Raw genomic sequence first — 22,311 nt, forward strand, 5'->3', positions numbered from 1 at the left:
AATACAAATGCAGTTGACTAATAACATTTTCTCAAACTGTTGTCCTCAATCTCTTGCTGGTAACAGTCATACAAAGCAGTTGTCCTTAAATGTGAAGTTCTTGCTGATTGCAACACTTTTTTCTTCCATTTTGTAGCATTTGGCTCTTCTGATAATCAGCAGCTGGAACAAAAAGCCTGTGAGATCTTAAAATGATCTCATCCAATATGATGGTTTTCTTCAAAAGCACTGCAGCACACTCCTGACCTTGTGTTACATCATGTACAATTTGCCATATTGAAAGAAACATCTTTACCTTCACCAAAAAATAGAGTAGATTGAGGATAGCATTTTTTCATAAGAAAATGCAAAGGTAACATCAATCTCTGGCTGTACCACAAGCACTGCGTGATGGGTTCCCCCCTCAAGTTCATAGAACTGACCACTTGCTCCTTGTTGAACAGAACATTTTTCCGGCTTTGTGCAAAGTCCCAACACAAATTGGAACAGGTTTTCAACAACACACAGTGCTGTAGGCAGGTCCTTTCTCGCTGTTCGGGGCGTTTATTCAGTCGTCCTAAATTCTGAAGTAACTAATCTTACAAGCTATTTTCTTGCTGTGGGCATAATCATCAGCAAACTGTTCTGTCCCTGCTCTATCGCCCTCCACAATGAAGCATAATACGTCCTTTAACTATAAAAGCACCACATAAATAGAAGTTGTCGGTATTTGGTAATCAATTTTTACATGATGCACATGATCCCAGTTTACCTAGACTAACAGTTAGTATAGGTTAAACATTATCAACTTGCATTCATACAGTACCTTGAAATTTGTAAAATGTCCAAAATTTCTCTATAAAAGCCTTACCTGAGCCAAAATGAGGAGATATTAGGCTAGTTACCAAAAACCTTTCTAAAGAGTTAGGTTTTAAGTAGCTTCATAAAGGAGGAGAAGCAGAGAGGTTAACAGAGGAAACTCAACAGCCTTGGTTGTCAATCGTGGAGTGATTAATATTGGGCTGCACAAGAGGCCATTAGTAGAAATATGTAGAAACCTTGGAGGATTTATATTTGCAACATACATTGCATGAAACAAATAAATGGCAACATAAGCATGTAGATGGAACATTGCTTTGAGTGCTAGAAAACTTAAGCCAGCTGCCTTGCAGCAGGTTCTTGACAAATACAAATGGAAGACTCAGTTGATGTTGTCTGTGAATGGAAAAGGCTGAAGTAAGAATCTGCAATTTGAACAAATTACACAGAACATTTTTATTTGCATATTAAGTCAACGCTGCTATAAACCAAATCTGAAATCTAGTAAATAACAGCACAGTTCGCGTCGACGATGTGCCGTCATTATTCTGCTAAAAGCTTTGAATTTATACTTCTAAGTTAGCTTTTGAACTGAGTATTAATCCAAAAACATAAATCTCAATTTTACTTAGTGCAAAAACAACTTAGTTTTAGAAAACATTGCCATAAAGTTTTCAATAAAGTTTTACAGTGAAGTATAGGTCAGGGATATACTTTTAAATACTTAGTGTCAAAATGCTTCTTTAAACAATTCTTCACAATAAAGAATGGCCCTTTCTAACTACTGAGATCTCTGTATGTTTGCGACTTTGCACACATTCAATTTGGAAGGGATTAAGTATGTGCTATTCTGCACTTCAGAATTCCACTTTTTCATTTAGATGCTGTAAAAACATTACATCTGTAATTGCTTTTACTGCACCAGGTACATTTAGTATTCATATGTCAGTAGGTATTAAAAAGAGGCATTTCACAGATTCACCAAAATATTCCCAAATATTGCAAGAAATGCCACAGCAATGAATGCCCATTTGAACTGCTTTGAACTTAAAGTTGTTGAAAAGAATCGCATGCTCCTACTACATAGCAATCCTGAAGGCAAAAGTAGGACATTATAAGAGTTTCCTAAACCTGAGGAAGTGAAACACCAATCTTTCAATAACAAATTAAGTTATTATGAAACAGAAATAACAAAACGGTATAAAGTATCAGAGAAGTCTTTTTGGAATTGGTTGAGAAAAAAGCTTCTTCTGAAAATCTCTCAATCATTCTCAACATTCACGGATGACGACGCCGTGTTGCTAATCGCGAACTTTAATGAGTAATTATTTGTGTCTCACAGAGGGATCCTAACAAGTAAATATTTTCATGTTCTATTCTGGAAAATGAAATCATTATTCGTTATTCATGACAATAAAAGTAAACATTTCAGCATAACCTTTCAACAAACCTGTCTTAAATTAACAAGATTGTTATTGATTAAAAACAATTAATGAGGAAATTGTCTTTAAGTACTATTTTGTGCTTGCGCAGTATTTAAATATATTGTTGTTATTGATTTTTCAGATTGAGCACAGTTTCAGTTTTTCAAACATAATCTAGCTGCCAGTAATCATGTCAAAATAATTGTTACTAAAACCATACATCAACCTCTATAAAGCATTTCTCTAAATAGTGTAAGCTTCATAAGGTATATATCAAGACATCGGTTGAAAATTAGCTGAACAAAGATACTTTGTTGACATTTTCCATCAATTTAAGAGGGAGCTGGGGCAGAGGGTTCAACCATAATCAAAAGGGTCTTTCTGTTTCACAACTGCAATATAAAGATCAAAACAAACACCTCAAGCATGATCAATCATCTCAGTCATCGATTTGTTTCCTCACTGGGTTGATAACAGGCAGACTCAAGAAACATAATGGAACCCAGGATAAATATTCTGAAGCTGGAACAATGTGTGGAAACTCCATCTAAAAAGCTTGCCAAAACAAATTGGTGTCTTTTTGCACCACTAATGTGTTGAACGTAGTGAAGAAATTTGCCTGTAGTTTCTGTTATATGTAGACACGAAATTCCAGCATTTGTTAATTGCTCTGAAATTACTGCACAAAATTCTCAGCAGATTTTGCCCAAAAGAGAATTCAAGCAACTTGTGCCAAAATAAAATCAATTAATTTGTGAGGTTAAACCACCATTTTTAAACACCAAAGATTTTATCTTGTCATTTATTTCAGTTACAGATCACAGTTGTATTTACAATAATGTAAGTAGCATAATCACAAACAGCCTCGGCACTGCACAATTCCCAAATTGCACTGTGAATGTTTTACTGCAATGGTTAAGAATCTGAATCATCTTAGCAGAAAGCAGACCTTCAGGCTTTTCTGATGTTGTCCCTGGGGGAAGGAAAAAGGAAGACCATGGCATTACAAAGACTGTGTTCTACAATTCCTGTATGTGAGACAGCCACAGATAATAAGTGCTATGATAGTGTCTTTGGTATATTACAGTTGAATGATTGGACATCACTGTAACTGGAAAGAAACAATCCATTAGAAAACTAATTAATTTTCAATCTTAAACCAGTCTATACAAGAAATATTACATAATTGATCTTAAAGCAACATTTTACATGAAGACAAATATTTCAGATATTTAGCAATAGCAGATTTTAATAGAGAGGTCATAAATAGTTCATTTATGGGTACATTTCATTAATGTCAGGCACTATTTCAACTTCTGTAAATGACCATAGGAAATTAACAGTGATTTTATAATCTTACTGCTTAAAGTTAGCTGTCTTTTCTGGATTCAAGTAAGCTATTTTGAAGAGTGCGATGACAATACTCTGTAAATGGGCTCTTTCCTTGAATTGACAGCCCAAAAGACTTTATCAATTCCCTATATTGCGTGGCACAATTATATTTGCTATGGCCTGAGTTAAGGCAGAATCTTGTGCTCCCAAGCACCTTGACTAAAAATAAGAAGGGGCAGATAAAAATAAAGCCAATCCTCAGAAGGGTATTCAGAAAGACTCAGATACCATTATATTCAAAATATCCCATTCTTAAGCAAAGGAACTTGACTATTTCTTCATCGTTAGCTTACCCATTAGCGATGGCAGCTTGCCTGCAGTTTGATACAATCGCTGTGAAAAATTTACATAAAATTGATACTTGTTGTTTTTTGTTTCTAAATCAGCAAAATAACTCAATTACAGCATTAAATACAATATGCCAAGTCCAGATGAATGGGGTTAAGGTTACAACAAAGAACTGAGACACAGATGAAAAATTAGAGCTTTCATATTTAAATTTCTTTTCTCTTATTTGGTCTCATCGTTTGTAGTGATTTGGTGCATCTGCAAATGCATATTTGAGTCTGTAAGCCTCTGCGAGAAGAACACTGATTTCCTCGTTCCCCCAGTGCATTGTGGGTAAATTCTGCAGAAGAATCATCAGTCCCTGCAACAGGAAAAGACAAGCAGAATGAATGACAGTGGCACAAACAGCAAAAATCTTCCCTCTTTCTGAAATTAGGCAGAATTGGAGCAGAAATGGTGTGGGAAATCTTAGATATAGGTAAGTGGCAAGGTCAAGTTCAAAATCACGAGTGTGAAAAATGAAGCAAATGTATAATTAGATTAATACATCAAACGTGTGGAAAACTACATCCATAGCGAAGTAATTTATAGAACCAAACATTGAGGAAATGATCATAATCTGAAAAAAAATCTGAAAGTTGAAATGACGCTGCACATTTCAGTCTTCACCATCCATGTGATATATTTCCTAACACTGAACTGCCTTGTTATTTGAACAAGGACAGCAAAGCTGACAATTACCATGTTTAGCCATGATGAAGTACAGCAGCAGCACTGGGCCACTCAGCTCTGAGCCTGGTGCATTAACGCGCTGATCCTCCCTCCACAGAACAGTCTTGATGACCAAATAGCTTTCAGCAAATTGCACCAGCCAATGTCATCAATGCTAACTTAAATTAGAAGTACTTCTGTGTCATTTACTTGTTGTGATCATGATCTAGACAGACAATCAATTTGAACATCTCTGTTAAGTTAGAATATCAGCAGTTCAGAGTGATAAGCTTTTACACAAGTTCCAATTAAAATTTCAGTCTATTTTACTCAATTGGTCTCATTACAATAAATTACATGGAATGCACAAGACAAACACAAAAAAATTGTCTCAGTTTGGCCCATTCCCGTATTTATGCTTGAACCTCTTCCCAGCCTCTTCATTTAATCCTTATACGATGAATCTTATAGTTCATCCTTTGCTGCAGTAATGGACATTGGTTAGGCTACTTTTGGAATATTTTGTGCAATTCCGGTCTCCCTCCTCAAGGAAGGATGTTGCGAAATGTGAAAGGGGTCAGAAAAGATTTACAAGGATGTTGCCAGGGTTGGAGGATTTGAGCTGGGGCTGTTTTCCCTGGAGCCTCGGAGACTGAGAGGTGACCTTATAGAGGTTTATAAAATCATGAGGGGCATAGATGGGGTAAATAACAAAGTTTTTTCCCTGGCATGTGGAAATCCAGAACTAGAGGGCACAGGTTTAAGGTGAGAGGGGCAAGATTTAAAAGGGACCCAGAGGGCAACATTTTCACACAGAGGGTGGTGCGTGTATGGAATGAGCTACCAGAGGAAGTGGTAGAGGCTGGTACAATTAGAACACTGAAAAGGCATCTAGATGGGTAAACGAATAGGAAGGGGTTAGAGGGATATGGGCCAAGTGCTGGCAAATGGGACTAGATTAATTTAAGTTATCTGGTTGGCATGGACAAGTTGGACCAAAGAGTCTGTTTCTGCGCTGTACATCTCTTATGACTCTACTACATTTATCTAGCTTGCCCTTACATGAACTTATTTGCCTCAGCTACTCCAAGTAGCACAGTTCTACAATCTAAGCACATTGTGCATAAAGCAGCTCCATTTAACTTTCCCTTTGGATTTATTGATCATTGTTTACTATTTATGGGTTTTGGTTTTGAACTCCATGCACATCTACATTAACAAATCGTTTTGTACCCTCGAAAATCAGTCAAGCTACATCTAAATGTAATTATTTTTAAAGAGGAATCCTACAGCCTGTTCAAACTTTCCAAGTAGGTACAATCTTCGAACCTGATATCACCTTTGCAAATTGTTTTTGCACCACAGTACCTACATCTTCATGACATCAATGAAAAAAACTTTAAACGGTCATCAGCCAAGAGCAGATGATTAGATGAATTCAGAAGGCACATGGTGTGCCTGCCAATTTACTGGATTATTGTTAAAGGCTAAAAATCTAACAGATAAAGATGAAACAATGGACTTTACCTAGATTTCAAGATAACACCTGATACTGTCCCACTCAACAGATTGATTCACAACGTATATGCATGACAAAGATCACAAAATATCAGACTAAATTCACACATTGCTGAAAGGTAGACCAGGAAGGCTTGTGCATTAAGAAAAGGAGGCAGTGCAGAAGAATTGTTCATAGCCATTGTCAGGACCAGTGTTGTTTAAATGTTTTCTTTACAATTTGAGTATAGGAAATATTGTGAAAAGGTACCTTGAGGTAGGAGTGGAAATGTCATAGTCAATGCTGACAGAGCAGAAACAATTTGTGAAGGGGTTCAGTGATCATACGTGGTGAAGAAGCTGGTGAGGTCACATTGAGTGTACTGGGTTTATTTGTCACTTTCTCTATCCAAGGAAATTGTTTTCAAGATGGCCTATTAACGCAATGCAGGTCTATTATTTTGAAAATCACTGTAAAAATAGACTAAACAGATCAATGCTTCGATCTAAACACAGTAGTATATCACAATGCAATGTACAGACAGAGTTTTGGACCCCGGTTCACTAAGGGATTGAAATTTGTGTTTCCCGACTGTTTCTCTTTTAACTTAATTGCTACCATAACATATCATGGAAAGAAAATACCACTTACCTGTTCTAACCCCCATCTGTGTAATGCAAGTACTCTGCCATTGTGTTTAGTGTGATAGGTATCCGTCTTAGTTCAGTGGCAACAATCATGTCCCTCAATCAAATAATTATAGATTCTTACTCCATTCTAGAAAGTTTAGCACATAATCGTAGCCAGTATTGAAGGCAATATAACAGTATTAGTGGAGCTGACTGTGGGATGAGATGTTAAACCGAGGCTATGCCTGCACTGTCAGATGAATGTCGAAAATCCCAAACACATTCAAGAGAGAGCAGGGAAGTTCTCACAATGGCCTCTCCATCAGCATTCCTCAACCAGTATCACTAAAACAGGAAAATAAAACTGAACTGCGGATGCTCAAGACCCGAAATAAACAAAGCTGGAGAAACTCAGCAAGTCTGATAGCATCTGTGGATAGAAAGCAGAATTAACATTCCTAGTCCAGTGACCCATAACTCTTTTCTCTTCACAGATGCTACCAGACCCATTGAGTTTCTCCAGAAATTTCTCTTTCTGTTGTTTCACTAAAGCAGGTCATGGGATCAGTTATTTTATTGCCATTAGTGGGGAGTTCAGTGCATGAAAATTAACAGTAATACTTGCTACAAAACAGCAGCTAATACACTTCACAGTAACTTAATCCATTGCAAAGTGGTTTAAAGTCTTAAGGTCATGAATGGCACTAGACAATTTCAATTTCTTTCCTGGATTGCACTATCAATCCAGAACTGCATTACTGTAGCAGTGGGAACGTGAGCTGAAATCTTAGTTTTGGGTGTTCCATTTAGAAGTCGGAAAGAACTGAAAAACCTCACTTGTTTGGGGCTAAATTAATTAGTAACCACGCTGCGACCTCGTCAGACAATCACTCAAGAGATTTCCTGCCAGTGAAGCGAATGCAAGTTTAAAATTCCGTGGCGACCTGTCATTATTTATAGGCAAGACGATGACACATGGTTCAAGTGTCCAATTCTCCATGCTCCGGTTTTGCTAAACAGATTTTTTTTTGAAAATGGAAAAAAGTTATTTTATTACTATGAAGATTGCCAAGTTTTTTTGTTCAATTTTATTGTGTACTTCCAACTTTTCTATTAACTGGACTCCTGAACTAATTATGACAACTATCTAGGAATAGTTTCCATACCACCATTTATTAAAGGAAGTTAAAAGGGATATGGAAGAGATGTGACGTTAGCCATAAATTACACTAAGTAGAAGTAAAAGCTGTTGACATAAATTCATCTTAGCTCAGTGAAAAGCAGAGTAAGTAATGGGATAAAATAAATGGATTCACTGTCAGTGCTGACTTCTTTAGATCTGCGCTATCTATTTGAAAATGCTAGGTGTATGCCTTTTGTATGAATCCAATGATGAATGTACAAAAACCACATTGGGCAGTCTTGTAGAACACTTTTAATTTAAGGAACTTTTTTCAGATAAAGCTACTTATTGCATACATTAGACATCTTGATTTATGATCCATGTCCAGTATGGAGCAAAATTAGTCTTAGAAGAAAGTATCAAAATCGCAATATTACTATGTTGAGAAATTGCCAAATATTAGAAACTGACAAGTCTATCTGATTCTGAACTTTAACACTTTACAAAATAACTACAGGACCATCTGTTTTAATAACGATATATCCCACTTCAACATTTTAAATAAAACTTCTAAAATCATCAGAATAGGGTGGCTCGCTAAAAGTCAGATTGCTATGGAGTGTAACTGGGTGGATTAAGCATGTTCAGTTACTGATGAAGCAGCAGAGCTGCAGACAGACCAACTCTCAGCATTGAAATGTCACGCCTCAGCACTCTGATCTCAGAGACAACTACTTTGACAATAAATATAATAAGAGAAAAGAATTTTTCAAAAATCAGCATGGGTAATAAAATATTCAATTTAAGAGACAGTAAGCCATATCCAAGTTGACTTCCTTAGAAGCAAGTATTCATGACAATATACGAAACAATTACAATTATGTTAAAAAATTTAAAACATTAATGTACACATATAATTTCAGGATTTGTTGCTGAATTTTCAATGTTAGCTAACTGCTGCAACCTGTCACAATACTGCTGATAAAATAAACTTTAAGCTAACTGATGTAAGATCTAATTGTTATCCAAATAAACAAAAATGTATTTTTCCAATACATCCCTAAATAAAGATAGTTGTCTCCTTTTGTAATAAGTGCAACCACTAGCTGTGTGAATGAAATTTACACAAAGGACCACAAACAAATAAGTACAGTACATTAATGGACACCTCAGTCAAACACAAAACTCTCTCGGCAAAGCCCAGTTGTGTAACTTAAGGCATATAATATTTGTTCCCTGTACGTCAAACAGTTTAAAGACAATATAAGTAGACTATTGTCCAACAATATCTAAAAGAAGAGCTTCACAATTTTAGTTAATGGACTTAAAATGCATGGTCTGCAAGCCACTATTAAATTATACAGGATCTTTCCATTACAGTAATAGTATAATCTGTAAATTGCCTGGGTTTAACAAACAATTATATCAATTTTATTTATGTAACTCAATATTGTCCAATTCAATCTTCAATGCATCTAAGATAACATTTACAGTCATACATCGCACTTTAAAAAATGTATACAAAACAATCATGTTTAGCAAAATTCCATCAGCACAGTTTCAAAACCCAATTTCATACATCCAACAGAACTGGGGTTCATTAATAAAACAGCAGTAGATCGTACTAAACCCACTGTATAGCAATAGCACTTTGGCCACTTTCCTCAACAAAACCGCTAAAGTATCAATATCTGAAATTTTGTTACACAAAGGTTTAAGATACATTTTGAAAAGATTTCCCAACAAGAGAGAAATGCGGAGTGCTCAAACTGTATTTATCTTACAATGTGGAGAATTTATAGACACACAAATGCATGTTTTTCCTGAGGCTACAAATATTTTCTACAAAAAGCGCAACTGGAAGTAACATAACACTTTTAGAATTGGCATCAACAAGAATCTACAAAAGTTTATTTATTTTGAAATTGTCTGAATAATCATTACCTAAAGTATTCAGTTATGAATTAATGTTTTTAAACTGATTTGAGAATAGAACGCTGATCAAAACATGCCAGAATTATTCAGCAATTTCTTCGTTGTGCTATAAGATATGAGTAGATACATTGAATAGATGCATGTCTACTTATTTTGTCTCATTTCCTTTTGCATTCTGGCACACTACTACGTACAATTCCCAGAATGAAGAGGGTGACAGCAACCCATTTCACAGTCTCAGCCAAAGCTAATTAAGTAGCTGGCAACTAAGAAGCACATGAAAACAGTTTAGTTAGACACCTCTTGAAAGGTGCCTTCCTCCTTCTCTGTGGGGATCATGCTGCCTCCATTCTGTATCTTTACCCAAGTTGAAAACAGAAACATGTCATGCAAGCAAACAGGTTTGAATATTTAACCCATTATTGCCTGTTACAGCAATGGATTGTGCCAAACATCTGAACACTCTTTTCAGATAAGTTAGAGACACTTTCAAACTGACGCTCATTTTCATTCGGCAGCAGTTTTTAGAGTTGTATAATCTTCAATTTTGTAAATTTGGATGTGCATTTTAAACGTCGATAATGGGAGTTCGTTATTCATGCAACCATGAATGAAAAAATGAAGACGACAAGCTATCTCACTTTCTGAAAATCACTTGACATTACTTTATTAGTTACATTGTGGAATTAAGGTGGGGAAAGGTTTTAGGGTTGTTTCTGTTGGTAGAAAATGTAATGACAAATATAGAAAGGCAACATGCTAGCTATAGCTGAAGTGTGATGACGTTAATTGAATGATTAAAATTACAGAATTCTTGTGGGGCAGTGAAAGGTGAAGTGATTTAGAAAGTTGATTATTCAGAAATACCATATAATGTGCTTTACAGCACAAATCACTGTTGAGTGACCACGTAAAGAGAATAATGAAATATTTACTGATAAATGACACTTCTCTAATGGTTCCACTGCTAACAACTTCAATTAATTGAAGTGAGGATTAAATTAGTTGTTAATACATATTTGTAGGTATTGCACTTTATTATGGCCTGAATTTTGTAGCTGTAATGATAGTGAAATTATCGTAGCTCATCTATACTGCAAATGTGAAAATGATAGCAAATTCTGCTCTTCCCATGTGCACAGTTACACCTGGAAATCTAAACATTGCTGTCAGTGATTCCCTAGATGTATTTGACATACTCTTTAAGATCTTGACGCAAATCTTTTCAGATAACCCATTTGAGATGAATGTCCTTTTGTATGCTATTAATCTTGCATTGAAAACTCTTGATGAAGTTGCAACTTATTGAATGCAGTGCAATTAAGCTTTAAAATTGGGAACAGAGTCATAATTATCCTGGGACAACATCTCTGGTTCAGAAAACCCAATTTTATATTGTGGAATGTGACATATCTCCACTCCAAGAAAAATAATTCCCTTGGTTTCTCATGTAATAAAAATGAGCTGGTTCCTGGTATTTTAGCCTCTTACTTAATGCCCAGTAGAAGTCCAAAGTTTTATTCCATTCTCTGTGAAATTATTTAAACATGAAGGGAAATCAGTGTGTTTTACTTTCTGGTGCATTTTCTTTGAGAATTGTTCATGTGATTGGCTGTTAATTTTGACTGATGCACCAGTTGTTGGATTCCCTAGAGGTGGCACTGAAAACAACTTCACAATATGTGAAACCCACACCACAGAGATAGCTAATCTTTCTGGGTATCTTTCATTGAGGTCATCAGTGAGTCCAGACACTTGGCTACTGACAGAATAATCTGGGCCATTATTCTTCAACAAGCTTGCAGCAATGGAATCACATCCCAAAAATTCAATGGACCAAATCAGAATACAAATCAAGTGTAAAGCAAATAGAGTTCAGGTTCTGAGTCCATGGATTCAAATCCCACCACAGCAAATAATGAAATATGAATTCACAAAAGAATTTAAATAAAAGCTAGCCGAATGGCAGTTATATAACCACTTTTGACTGTTCACAAATGTCTTCAGGGAAATAAATCTTATCTGAACTGGGCGACATGTGACACCAGAGCCAGAATATTTGGTCACTCTAAACTGCCCTCTGAAGCAGGCTAGCAAGCCACTCACTTCTAGAAAACTGCTGCAAAGTCTAAAGAAAGGAATGAAAATGAATAGCCCCAATTCCCCTCTAAGTCACACACCAAGTTGACTTGATACTGTATGATTGTTCTTCCACTGGCCAAAATTCTGGAACTCCCTTCCTGTCAACACTGTACATATACTTATATCACAAGAGCTGCAGTGGTTCAAGAAAGCAACTCACCATCATCTAACAGGTAATAAAGGGTAAAAAAATGCTGATGCAGTCATCTTATGAACAAATAAAAATACTCCTTGACACTGATCAATCTTCAGTCCCTTTAATTTCTCCAACATAATCTACTTTCTAATGCAAATTTCCTTAACTCCTCCTTCTTTTTAGTCTCTTAGATCTCCAAATATGGGAAGACATGCACAAAAAGTAATCATCTAACTTCTTTGCCATTTCCTTATTTCCAGTTATGAATTCTCGTGATTCCACTTTTAATGAACTCAGATTTGTCCTGGCCAATTGTTTTCTTTTGATGCATTTATAAAAGCTTTTACAGGCTGTTTTTATGTTTTTTGCTCAGTTACAGTAATACTCTATTCTTTGTTCATCAGTTTCTTGGTCGTCATTGCTGCATGCTAAACATTCTCCCAATCCTCAAGTTTACTGTTATTTTTGGCAATTTTATAAGCTTTTTCTTTCATCTTATATAACTCTTAACTCCCTTTGTTCACCAAAGGATGACTGTTTTGCAGTTTTGTGCCTTGAAGGTATGTACAGTTGCTATAAACTATGTAACAATCTGTTAAAGATTTATATCCACATTGTCGATGTACTTCACAATCCATCTCTCGTCAATTTGCCCCTCATACTTTTCATTATTCCCTTTGTTCAAAATTAACAAACAGGCTTCATATTGAACAACCTCACTTAAAAACATATTGTAAACTTGATCAGTAGAGTGTTACTGAACCTTTCTCAGAAATGGACAGTGAAGGTTCCCACAGTACATTATTCCGTGCCCTAATTCTCTGTGCAATGCTCTACAAGGAATACTTGATGCAGGAGCTTTCAGAGCATGGTCAGAAGGAGATTTTTTGGCCCCGGCTTTCTTTGATATCAATGATTATAATGTTTGGTTCTGAAAGTATGCGTACATCAGGCAGATGTTCGATCAGCCTGTGGAACATCTCCCCCATTGATTGGAATATGGTTGTGTTTGAGGTGCCTCTGTTTAGCTTACATGTAGCTTATATCCAGACTTCCAAAGTTGAAGGTGACAGAGGTGATATGCTCCTGGTTCTTTCGCCTTATGAAATCATTCAACATAAGGTAAGAGCATAAGAATGAGGTGTACGAATCAGCCATCCAGCCCCTCAAACCTGCTCCACCATTTAAGACGATCATGGCTGATTTCATCTCTGCTTCACCTTCACTTTCCTGCCTATTCCCTTTAACTCTTTAACTCTTTAACTCATTAATAATTAAAAATTTGTCTATCTTCTCAGATTTAGTCAGCGTTCCGGCATTCACTGCACCTTGGGGTAGGGAAGTCCACTGATTCATGGCCTTTTGAGAGAAGTAATTCCCCCTATTCTCTGTTTTAAATCTGCCACTACTTAGCCTAAAACTATAACCTCTCATTCTAAATTGCCTACTTTACATCAACTTTGTCAAACACCATTCACATATTATATACCTCAATGAAATCGCCTCTCATCCTTCTAAACATTAGTGAGTAGTATTGGAGAGAAGGTACACGCACCAGCCGGTTTCGCAACAGTTTCTACCCGACTGTTGTTAGAATACTGAATGGACTCTCAAACTCTTAGAATTCACTAGTACCTGTTTTTTTGTTTTGTCGCTGTTTACCTATTATTTACTATCTGTGCTACTTAACTCTGTGACCTGCCTATATTGCTCACAAGACAAAGCTTTTCACTGTGCCTCGGTACACGTGACAATAAATTCAATTCACGATATAGCAAGCTTTTTCTTGTATTCTGTCCTGAACTGTGAAAGATGTTCTCAAACAGCCACTGTGGAAAGAACAGTAATATTTAAATAAGGACAAGTTTGAACTTTATAAAAAGTTTAGGAGTCTTGTTGGAGAGAGATACATTTTGTTAAAGCTTTTCTCTTGCACTCATCACATCGTTGTGCAAGAATACAAAGTTGAGGGGAAAGGAAATTATACTGCATGACAGCAGACTCATTGGTTGCTTTGTGGACTCAAAATGGCAGAGCCCTTGTCATGGAGAATGCATCATTATGTTGACTGACAGTTAACAGCCAAGCTTTGTTAAACTTTAAACTTGGCAAGTTGGCTCAGATCAGTCAGGAGATTGCAGAGACCAGCAAAATGACTGTCACCCATATTCTTGCGTTGAAACAGATTCAGTGCATGTACAGCTGCTTTCTGTCAACAAAGAACAGTGCCCTGCAGCTTCTAGTACATGCAAGTGTGACACATTGCCAGCTAGACTGACAATCCTAAATTGGTTGTCAGCATATTTCCATGGACATTCAGATAGCTGCTAACTGCTTCACGTTGCTACTATGTAGTGGCAACAAGAGAAGTGTTTACCACAGACAGGCTGCTATCCTCAAGCCCAAATGACTTTCTGCATATCACACACTGAGTGAGGTGGTTTATGCATTTCGATAACAGTGTGATGCCAGGTATGTATGCCATATTTCCCAAAGACTAGTGGATCATGCCACTTCAGTTACTTGCAACAGGCAAGGTGCTGACTGTGGCCTACTGCCTAATGTAAGATGTGATTCTGCAATTGGACAACATTTGTTGGATATTCCTAAATGTGACAGAAATTATACTGACAACCAATTTAGGATTGTCACTTGGGCTCCCCTGCACTGGAAACCACATATATTAATAAACAGGGCCTTTTCTTTTGCAGACATAAAGAACATATATATGTAGTAGGATGAGCAAGAAAACATATTTCATGATTGGCTTAGTTTAATTTTAATCACAATTAAATTAACAGTAGTCAGTGTAGACCTTGGAACTGTAACATCATGTGACTCTGCTTAGCTTCACTTGACAAAGAAATTCATCATGGGATTGCAAACAGAGTTAATACAATACTCTAATGTTTTAAAGTTATAGCAGGAAGGGATCTCTATTTAGTTTATATTCAGTCTTCCAAAGATGAATAAGAGAGAGGTGATATATTCCTGGCTCGCTAGACTTATCAAGAAATCATAACCACATATGTTGTGTTATAAATTTGTGGAGCAATTAACTAAATATAACCTTTATATCAGAGTGAACATTATATTTCTTTTAATTCAACCTTTTTTTTCAATTTAACCTATTCAGAGATGTAACTACATACGTCTGGAGCAGGGAGACTTGAGTGTGGGTCTCCTGGCCCAGAGATAGGTTACCTACCTCTGGACCACAAGAGTTAACATTATAAAGCTCAAGACTATGTAATGAAGAATATTACACAACCTTCCTCTTTTTAACATCTGGTATGAACTTTCTATCTGTAGTACTTTCTGATCCTCTGTTTTAGTTTATAAATAGTCTTGAAGTTATAAGCAACTTTTCATACTATATATCATGCTGTTAAAATGTAAAGGGTAACCAACTGTTTCCAAGCATTCAAACTTCAGCTCATAGATGGCTCTAAGAAAAAGCCAATAATCAGTGACAAGTGTCTAATTTAACAGGAACTTCACCGACTAAGCAAACACTGAGACATGAGTTCATTGAGTCCTGACTGCGTAAACCTCAATTCTCCCCAATAAAGTAGAACATTTAAAACTGTTCTCTTATTTGAGTAAAACATCAAAGCAACAATGACAAAATTCAGTGAAGAAGATGGATCCATGGATAACTGACAATGAAGGAACCAGATGAGATAGTGGGAAGTAACAGTTAAGAGCAAATTAGAATTTTAATCATGCATCCCTTAAACAAGCTAGCAACATGTCTTGCCTAGCCTAGGCCAATAAGAACATAATGGTGTAGTTGATCTTGCTGTGGGCTGTAGTGTGCAATAAGTTAATAAGCAGCAGCTACAATCTTGTGTAGCAGTACTGTCCCCACAATAGCCAGGAGACCAGCGTTCAAGTCACATAAGTCCCGGAGGACCACCATAACTGTGCAAACGGGTTGATAAAAATGTTTTTTTATCTTTTGGCTGCATGACTGCTGTAGATAAAGAAAGGTGTGTTGAGGGCCTCTTCTAACATTGTGGTAGTGTCCTACCTTGAGCTAGGAGGTTTGGGTTTAGGTCCCACCTGCTCCACGAGTATGCCATAACATGTTGATTACAGAATATAAATACACAACAGTTTTCTGTGTCCAAGACACATAAGAAGTCTGACAGTGAAATACGTCTGCTGTACATTTTGGAAATGGAAGGCTCTTGAGTCATTGCAGTGAGGTCAGAGACTCAGTATCAACTTAAGCTGAACTGAAAGCTTGAGCTGTGGTACCTTGAGAAGGCTGTTGACCTACTTTAGTAAGTATTCTTGATATCCAAATTACAATTTTAGGAGTTATTGCACTGGACTTTCTACTGATGCTTTATTGGTTAAAGACTTGATTGGGCGGCACGGGGACTCAGTGGTTAGCACTGCTGCCTCACAGCGCCAGAGACCCGGGTTCAATTCCCGCCTCAGGCAACTGTCTGTGTGGAGTTTGCACATTCTCCCCATTTCTGCATGGGTTTCCTCCGGGTGCTCCGGTTTCCTCCCACAGTCCAAAAATATGCAGGTTAGGTGAATTGGCCATGCTAAATTGCCCGTAGTGTTAGGTGAAGGGGTAGATGTAGAGGAATGGGTCTGGGTGGGTTGCTCTTCAGAGGATCGGTGTGGACTTGTTGGGCCGAAGGGCCTGTTTCCACGCTGTAAGTAATCTAATCTAATCAAACAAATTAATTTTGGGATTTGAGTTTAAAAAACGACACCTCAAACGTGAAAAGCACTGAGCTTGTTTCAATGGAACAAAATAGATGAGAGTCATTCACTGGTCAATTTCTCAACACAGTACCCTGAACAATCAGAGACAACTTGCCTTGTTTAAAATTGACAAAGCTTAGCTGTTAACTGTCAAATCCCGACATCCCCACCAATCAGCATCAGTTTGTCAACCAACCAGCTATCTGTTCCCATGCAATATCAATGTTGATTGTTCTCCCTTTGAATTTGTATTCTTGCAAAATGTCCGTATGAGGGGGAGATGAAAAGCTTGGATAAATTTTGAGTTTTTTAGCTTTATTTTGGTCATGTACAAATATTTGGTATGAAGGGCATTCTTGGAAGCAGTTTTATCTGTGAAGGTATGATTGCTTTGCCAAGGATAGACGGTACAGTCAGTCTAAGAACGCTGATCAGGTAAGAAAATAAGGATGGAGATATCAAAGGAGGTCATAACCATTGTATGTATTTGTACATTTAAAAATGACTGCATCTGACTATAAAACCTGAGTTTAAAGTTTTCAAGTAAAGTCCCATTGATCATGAGGGATGTATTCTTGCAGAACATCTCAATCATTCAAATCTCAGACCTCAAACGTGATTTATAATATAACTCAATGGGATTGGTTCAAGATGAAAAAGAACTGCAGATGCTGGAATCCAAGGGAAACAAACAGGAGGCTGAAAGAACACAGCAAGCCAAGCAACATCAGGAGGTGAAAAAGTCAACACTTCGGGTGTAGTTCTTCTTCAGGGCTGGGATTGGGTGTAAAAAGGAGCTGCAGATAAAAGGGGTGCAGAGGTGGGGGAGGAGGGATGCAGGGGTGGTGAGGTAGGGATAGGTAAACACAGAGGGTATGACCTGGTTGGTTGATGTGGTTGATGGGAGGAATGAATCCGGTTGGTAGCATGAAGGAAGGGTCGATCAGAGGAATGGAAGGAAGGGACAGGGGCTGGGAAGGGAGTTGGGGAATGGGAAGGGAGGTTATTTGAAATCGAAGAACTCATGTTGAGTCCTCCGGGCTGTAAGCTGTCCAGGCAGAAGGTGAGGTATTATTTCTTCAATTTGCAGTCTGATTCACTTTGGCAATGGAGGCAGCCAAGGATGGTCATGTCGGAAAGGGAGTGGGAAGGGAAATGAAAATGGGCGGTGACTGGGAGGTCAGACAGGCCTCTGTAGGTCCAGGTCAAATACTTGACGGAAATGCCCTTAGTTGACATTTGGTCTCCCTGATGTAGAGAAGACCACATTGGGAGCAATAGATACAGTAAACCAGGTTGGAGGAGAGACAGGTGTACTTCTGTCTCACCTGGAGGGACTGTTTGGGGCCCTGAATGGTGGTGTGCCGGTAGGTTTTGCTTTTTTTAAACAATTACAGGAGAAGGTGGCTGAGGATTCAGGGGTGTTGGTGGGGAGAGTGGCGCGAACCAAGGATTGGTGAAGGTTACAGTCCTTGCAGAAAGCAGAGAGTTAAGATGTCCTGAGTAGTGGGGTCTAGTTAGAATTGGCAGAAGTGTTTAAGGATGATATGTTGGATACAGAGACTGGTCAGATGGTAGGTGAGGACAAGGGGGACCTGCAAGAACTTGCTCCCATTCTCCCAATTCCTCTGCCTCCGCCGCATCTGCTTGGAGGAGGAGACATTCCATTTCCAAGCATCCCAGATGTCCACCTATTTTGAACAACTTGCGCTTCCCTCCTTGATCATCCAGACAGCCCTCTACCACACCTCCTCCATTCCCTGCTCCACTGCTCTAAACCCACCCCCAAACACAATAAAGACAGGGTTCACCTGGAATATCTCCTCATCCGAGCAGAAGAAAATTGGAGCTAGGCAATAAACCAGGCCTAGCAGTGACACCCACATCCCATGAATGATTTTTTAAAAAAATCCTTGGAGCCCTTATTTAATAGGTCAATCTCTCAGTGTTCAAAATTTTGTTTAAATGTGCACATTTTTGCTGGAACATTTCAATATCTTATCTAGCTTAAAGGATAGATCTAGAGTCATAGAGATGTACAGCATGGAAACAGACCCTTCGGTCCAACCTGTCCATGCCGACCAGATATCAACAACATCCAATGTATCAGGGAGTTCAATAAGGCATGCACGTAATCTAGAAGACCAGAAGTGCCCTGATGTAAAAGGAGGCACAAATGGGTCAGGATGATATGAATGATAACATCTGAGGTAGTACAGCTGTACTTACCATTCCACCCTACTGCTATAAAATGAGATAATATAATAGTTTTGAGATTCACTGCTGTATCTAGATAAATCTGGACCGGTGTATTTAATATTTAATCACTACTTAGAAATTTCAAGATAGCAAATCATCACTTGAGAGAAAGAACTTAGATGCAGTTCAAGTTACAGTGAATCTCATTAAAACCCGCCATTAATATTAATGCAGTGCGAAAATGACTTTTAAGTATTTTGTGTGGAGGGGCTAAGCGAATTAGTGAGTGATGTACTATGTACTTCATTACAATCAGTGCACAATACAGCAACTTAATCCACTAGATTCAGCTGCTGCCTAATTTTCCGGCATTTAGTGTCTTTTCATGTAAACGTATTTACAAGGCTATCATTTTACTTGGCAAGTCTCTGAAATTAGATGACACTATGTAAAATTAGCTGCTAAACTAGGCACAACAGAACGAGTTGGAAAACAGATGTTGTGATATTCATAGCATCGCTTAATGATGGAACACTTCATTCCAAAACAAGGGATGTTAGTTACCAAAGAATATAATTGTTCTCAAGGAAAATATTTTCCTTTGATTTATTGCATCCTCTTGTACATTGCTGTCATTTGAGAAGATTGTAAGATAGAAAAAAGAAGAATTCTTCCAGCAAATTCAGCTTGCTCTGTTTAGGGTTAAGAGATCTTTGGAGAACATTTGAACATTGTTATTTTACCTTTGTCCCTTCAGTTAAAAAAAAGAGACAGAAACATATTGTGTTGGAATTAGAAAACCGAAATGGTCAGAGTCAGGAAGGTATGAGTCCACTGCCACACAGTCACAGAGTGTTTTTTACTGAGCAGACACCAAATGTAGTAGCTGTGCAAATTGGACACTATGTTCACCACTACGTAGTATATAATTGTATCAGTGTACAAAACCAAATGAGGAGACAATGGCTAGTCTGATCTTCAAGTAACTGGTTCAACATAATGGAACTGATATGATTATTCACTAATGTATGTGACAATTTCATTAGGGAAAAACTGCATGAATATATGCATCGAACCGAAAAGGCAGCATGCTGGAATTAAATTATTTACAATAGTTTTCAAATGAAACAGACATTTCAATGAAATAGATCACAGGGCAACAGAGGTTTGAACATATTTGTAAGGGTCTACTGTTGGAGGTACTATTCAACATTTTATCCAGACTTATTTGTACACTTTTGCTGGGCCTCTGGCTGTTGAACTGACAATTAGTCCTTACTTGCACTTAAATTATTCTCTGAACCAAATTCTTCCCAAAGCCATCATCATCTTAAATTTTAAAATAGAACATTATTTTAACAAATTGACATTTAAAAGGGCAACAGGGCTTTGTAGTTTCACTGTCTGACAGTGCACTTTGACAAAATGTACAAAAAATATATACTTATATTCACTTTAGTCCATAGCCTGCTGAGTTTTTGCAAAAAAAGAACCGTTTCAATTCTGAGGAGCAAAGTCACCCAAACCCAGAAGTGTTTGAACTTGAGTTAGGACCCGAATGATTCAAATTTATACAGTACCTTTTATACTTAGCTTTATCTATAGATAGCAAAACATTGAATAAGATCAAAGCTTTGCAATTTCATTCAATGTCACTTCAACAACTAACAGGAGACAGCAACTTAATTTCCCCAGAATGATGGACGTGCCCAGAGTCTCAATGAAATGTCTGGGTGCTTGCAAGTCTTTCTGGCCAGAGCTACTGAGTGGATGACCCACCTTGGCTTCCTCTGCAGGTCATCAGCATCACAGATGCCAGTTCTCAGCCAATTCAATTAATGCCACCATTCAGTTGCAGTATTAACCTACTAATTATAAATATTAGCACTTTAACCATAATGGTACAACAAGCATTTAGTAGAAAAAAGCAGAGAGATTACTATTTCATTTTTTACTTAAATAAAGTGACCTCAAAGTGATCATACTTCATTATGAGTTCCTACAGGGAGTTTATAATCCACAGAGGTCATCACAGTTCACACTGACCCACTACAATCCAATCATGCCTTCACTCAAAGATTTCCCAAATCAGTTACAGGAACTGATCAAAAGAAAGAAACCAAGGCTAACATTTCCCTCACCTGACCCTGGAATGTGAACAATTATGATGCCACCGACATTCCCCCAGTTGAAATCAGCCAAATAAGCAAACCCCATACATCAAATCTGTCTCCTTGACGCCACAAAATACCAAGCTGTAAAATTAATTTCAATGCAGCATCATGGCTCCTTCCTTAATTCATCCAAGATACATTATTAGCAAATCTTTTAGACACTGAAATTTTTAAAAGTTATTCATTCATGGGAAGTGGACATTGCCAGCATTATTTTCCACTCCTAATTGCCCCTTGACTGAAGTGGCTTGCTTGGACCAATTCAGAGGACAGTTAAGAGTCAACCACATTGCTGTGGTCTGCAGTCACATGTAGATCAAATCAGGTGAGGATTATCCTTTATGAACCTGGTAGGTTTGTAATGACAATTGACAATGGTTACATTTCACTAACTTTTAATTCCAGAAATTTAAAAATTTAAATTTCCCCATTTGCCATGCTGGGATTCAATTCCATGTTCCCAGTAGAGTCGTATGGGGTACTAACTCAATGACTTTACCACTATGCCATTAACTCCCAAATGCATTTTTACAGCTAGAAATAACTTGCTAAATTCTTTCTTTCAGCAATTGTTTTTTTGCATTGGCTCACCAGTTATAATTTAGGAAGTAATGGAGTTGGAGATGACTAAATATCTATTGACCCAAGACAGGGCACACATCGTTGCCATTAGTCACTCTGGAGTTTCTGTTCTGAGGACTGTTTTTCAACTTTTCCCAAGAACCACTAACAACAACAACTGCAAAGCCAAGAAGGGATTACAGTGCATTGCCATGCTTGTAATCCCCACACCCCACTCCACCACCCCAACAAAGAATAAAGATAAATACAGCACGAATCTCACAAAGTGTAGTATTTATAACAGAAATGAATAACTACAAGTTTTAAGTATATGATATTACAATACTGTATCACATTTTATTCATGTTACTCTGTTGAATGCTGCCAATCCATGTAACTTGTACGTCGGGATATATGAAATTCCCAACACAGCAGATTCTGTGAGAATATCCTGAGAAATTGAAGGATGTGATGGGCATGTGCCTGGAACCAGCTGAATAAGTCATTTAAAGGCAGAGAATTTAGAATGTTCCAGGAAAAGTTAGACTATTAAAAACCCAGTCTAACTCCTAT

The 22,311-nt window shown here is 37.5% G+C and overlaps 1 protein-coding gene across 6 annotated transcripts in view; it reads right to left on the reverse strand.

Annotated features, from left to right (window-relative positions):
* Positions 1–581: 581 nt before the first annotated feature.
* tbc1d22a (TBC1 domain family, member 22a) overlaps positions 582–22,311 on the reverse strand; it is a 414,172-nt gene continuing 392,442 nt past the window's right edge. For 2 of the 6 annotated variants that reach the window (XM_087999542.1, XM_043713709.2), the window contains one exon: positions 588–4,263. In XM_087999542.1, coding sequence (XP_087855668.1) covers positions 4,135–4,263 — 129 coding nt within the window. In that variant the 3' untranslated portion in view covers positions 588–4,134. Of the gene's footprint in view, positions 4,264–22,311 lie in introns of all 6 variants that reach the window. The other 4 variants (XM_043713710.2, XM_043713711.2, XM_043713705.2 and 1 more) reach the window with 4 other exon arrangements.

Source organism: Chiloscyllium plagiosum, unplaced genomic scaffold (genome assembly GCF_037043375.1).
Source record: "Chiloscyllium plagiosum isolate Xiang-an unplaced genomic scaffold, Cpla_swu_hap1 HiC_scaffold_23, whole genome shotgun sequence".
Taxonomy (NCBI): Eukaryota; Metazoa; Chordata; class Chondrichthyes; order Orectolobiformes; family Hemiscylliidae; genus Chiloscyllium; species Chiloscyllium plagiosum.